Raw genomic sequence first — 4,016 nt, forward strand, 5'->3', positions numbered from 1 at the left:
CCACATATACAAAATGTCTATTACATGGTAAAATATTAAACGGAACCATGCTTTTTCAGTTTTCCATTAGAAAAGGTTGTCAATCTTTTGGTACCCCCTTGGCTGAAGTCAAGCGAGGTGAGACAAAACTAACATGTGGATACAACTCTACAGACCACTGAACGCAATTTTTTAAACGAGGCTTTCACATCAGGGCAGATCCAAGTACACTTGACCACAAACTCCAGTCGGTCTTATTTTGTACTTAGACATGGTTTTTCAATCCATGCCTGGTTCCAATTGAAATGGTGGTCTTGAGTACAGCTCATGCATACTGGAGGATGGTAAGCATCAGGTATGAAAACTAACTGTACCAGAACATGTTAGAGGACAACTATTTAATTCAAGTAGCAGTCAGCAAAAAGGCACTACTGAACAGTGTCCTCTGAAATCTGTGTAGAGCAGTACCCTGTGATAAAGCAAATAATCATGCACGAGGGTCAATAATGTCTCCTAAACATAGCCTAAACAAAAGCAGGCATAATGCAAAGGTCAACTCCTATTGGCTTTGTATCTTGCAATGCCATGCTTTTTTAGGCTGTAGCAAAAACACCCAAATGTCACGTATACTATGATGCAAATGTACCTTAGTACAACATTACTAATGTAAAAGCTGAGAGGATGTATTTGTCATTGGCATAATGTTTATGAACATTTTGTTGTCCTATAATAAAATGTGTTACAGAACACCAGCCTGCTCAACAGTCGGAAGAAGTTGGAGGCAGATCTCTCTCACGTTCAGGGAGAGATGGACGACAGTGTTCAAGTGTCCAGGAACGCTGAGGAGAAAGCCAAGAAGGCCATCACTGATGTAAGAGTCTGGATTCTTCTGCAGAGCTCTCACCTGCCCGAAACTACAATCCAATTGCTTCTTGATTTACATTTTCCAGGCTGCAATGATGGCGGAGGAGCTGAAGAAGGAGCAGGACACCAGCGCTCACCTGGAGAGGATGAAGAAGAACCTGGAGATGACGGTGAAGGATCTGCAGCAGCGTCTGGACGAGGCGGAGAACCTGGCCATGAAGGGCGGGAAGAAACAACTCCAAAAACTGGAAGCTAGGGTAATGTAGTCAACTTTAATCACCTAATTCTGCAAGAGTAAAGAATATGTTCAAACCCTTGTGGCTCTTTAAAACCTGCTTCTTTATTCAACAATTTATTTTAGGAAGAAACGTTCTTGAAAACGTCTTATCACGAAACTATTGATTGATGCTTGTTGATCTTGTAGGTGACGATGACCAAAGCTTGTTCTGCTTTAAGCTCTGTCTACAGACATAATATTGAAACATATCTGAATCAACATGCCCCAAAATGACTAGATCTATGTTATATACAATATTTGGTTGACTTCTCTATTTTAATGAAGGTAACGGTGAATTCTAAGTAGTCTCCTGTATTAGCATTGTAGCTATCCCCTTTGACCATGACTAAGCGTTGTAATTGTCTGTCAAAAGCTGATATAAATGTAGCCTTTATTCACTTTAAAAAATATTTGTACAATACACCTTTTAAATGAGGGAATTTTGTCATGGGACGTCTGGACTTCAAGTTATCAGAGAAAGAAGCTGAGCAAACATTAGCGGTTAGCTCACCACTGAGGAAACACATTTCTTTACGTAAAACTGCTTTATTTAGTGTTTTTACCCGTTTTATTCAGCAGGTCTGTTTGTTTTTTGAGTGAAAGAGACCTCTGAGGATAATTCCACTTCTGGTAAAAACCTCCTGAACGAGTATTAATGAAGGAATCTTAACCGGGTGAAACTGACTGCAAGTCCATGATCCCTTTTGGTAAAGAGACCCATTACAATTGAATCGTTTAAAGATATTGTAACTGCTCGTTTGCAGGTTAGAGAGCTGGAGACCGAGCTTGAAGCAGAACAAAGACACGCAGGGGCGTGGGAAGTAGGGGTGCTGCAGCACCCCCTGGTGGAGGAAAGGGGATCTGCACTTCCACAAGAGTAAATACAAATATAATACAAATATAATACAAAAAAAAGCCTTGATGTAACAACATTCATAATTAAGATAAGATAACACCCTTTTCACCCCGGTTACATTTTCCATTTGCCCTGTACGATGGGCGCTGTAAGTGATGAAAGTGGGGGATGTTGGCTCATCAGGCACCCGCAGTTCACAGCCAAAGTGAGAGAGAGAGAGAGATAGATAGATAGAGAGAGGGGGTGCACCGGTGGGGATTGTTGTTAGCTTCTGCTGCGCTATCGGATATAAGAAGCTGTTTCTACAATAATGTGGAGGGAGAGCTCTCCTATCAGACAGAGGCACAGTGAGGTAAAGGACTCTGAGTTTTTAGATAGTTCACTTTAGTCTAAGTTATCTCAGTGGGTTTCAAACGTTTTGATCACAATTTATGTAAACAAATATTTCCAAGGCACACCTTTATAATTATTAGGATAAATAAAAACAGGTTTGAAATCATTCCAATGTATACTATAGGACAGTAAACTAAAAATATTGTTTAAAACTGGAGAGATTTAAAAAATATGCATAAATAAATAAATGTTAACTAGTAAAATAAGATATAAAGAACAACAAAAAGAAAATACGCTAGCCTACATTTATTTGTTATTGGCTATGGTAGGTTATTGGAAATGTTCACATACTTATTTGATTAAAAAAAGGCAAACCGATCTTTTTCATATGGGTGTTTAGAGTTGTACCCCCTACAGTAAATCAGTCTCTAGTAATTGTGTGCTCAAAGTGCACCAGATTGAAGCATTTTACTTTAAAATGTTAAAACAAATCTTCCCGGGGGGGCACCCCCAGACCCCCCTAGACCGAGAGGAAGTGAAGTCCACCCCCCAATTAAAACATGTTCATACAATACTAAATACATTTGAAGCCTTTTTATGTAAGCTGTCCACCATTTCAATACGTTTTCTCTTTTTGTAGTGTATTGGTCTTTTGTAGAGGTTTTTCATTGCCAGCTAAAATATTGCTAAAATATTGAATGTATATTCTGCTGTAAATATGCTGTAGGATGTCCTTTTTATTTTTCTGTTTTATATGTATTCATGTGGAACCTACTTGCAGCAGGTCATCCTTGAAAAAGAGATCAATGATCTCAATGGGATTCACCTGCATAAATAAAAGCTTGAAATAAGGAGAGGGAAGGGGCTCCTGGGGGGTCGAGGAGGGTGGAAAAGATAGAAAATAGTTTTTTGGGATTGGAATAGGAAGAATGGATCTTATCTTGAAAGAAAGTGCTTTTTGCCTGAGATATCGAAGCAGAGAAAGAGGAGAGGAGAGCCTGATAGGTTAGGAAGTCGTCATGGTGTTTGGATTTCCACCATTTCCGCTCTGCTGCCCGAAGGATGGTTCTATTAGCACGCAGTGCGTCATTTAGCCAGGGAGCAGGAGGGGACTGACGAGCCTGCCGAGATGTGAGAGGACAGAGAGAGTCCAGAGAGGATGAGAGAGTAGAGAGGAGAGTTTCTGCAGCAGAGTTTGGAGGCAGGAGTTGGAACGAATCAGAGGAAGGGAGGGCTGAGAGCACCGATGAGGCAAAGGTAGAGGGGGAGAGGGAACGAAGGTTACGGCGGACAGGTGCAGAATGAGAAGAGATTAGTTTGTTATGTTTGGAAAGGGGTAGAGAGAATGAAATGAAGAAGTGATCGGATGTGTGGAGCGGGTTTACAGAGAGGTTAGAAGTAGTGCAGTTCCTTGAGAATATGAGATCAAGAACATTGCCAGCTTTATGAGTTGGTGGGGATGGAGCCAGTGAGAAAGCAAAGGTGGTTAACAGAGATGTTAGTTCAGATGTCTTCCCTGTCTGGAGGTTGAAGTCTCCGAGAAGTACAGCGGGAGGGCCAGTTTCAGGGATGTGTGAGAGGAGATTATCTAATTCCTCCAATAAGTCCCCCAAGGCGCCTGGTGGACGGACAACAATGGTTAATTGTATAGGATGGGTTACTTGTGACGGCACAAATGGGAATTCAAGGGTGCGAGGAAGTCGAAGC

At 41.1% G+C, this 4,016-nt stretch overlaps 1 protein-coding gene across 1 annotated transcript in view; it reads right to left on the minus strand.

Annotated features, from left to right (window-relative positions):
- Nucleotides 1-737: 737 nt before the first annotated feature.
- The window catches only part of LOC104951262 (myosin heavy chain, fast skeletal muscle-like), a 103,711-nt gene continuing 100,432 nt past the window's right edge, over nucleotides 738-4,016 (minus strand). Inside the window, exons 40-41 of the mRNA XM_010777901.1 lie at nucleotides 921-1,052; nucleotides 738-818 (exon numbers count right to left, since the gene is read on the minus strand). Of these exons, the coding sequence (XP_010776203.1) occupies nucleotides 738-818; nucleotides 921-1,052 (213 nt within the window). The remainder of the gene's footprint in view (nucleotides 819-920; nucleotides 1,053-4,016) is intronic.

This window comes from Notothenia coriiceps, unplaced genomic scaffold, assembly GCF_000735185.1.
Source record: "Notothenia coriiceps isolate Sejong01 unplaced genomic scaffold, NC01 NC01_scaffold00000339, whole genome shotgun sequence".
Classification (NCBI taxonomy): domain Eukaryota; kingdom Metazoa; phylum Chordata; class Actinopteri; order Perciformes; family Nototheniidae; genus Notothenia; species Notothenia coriiceps.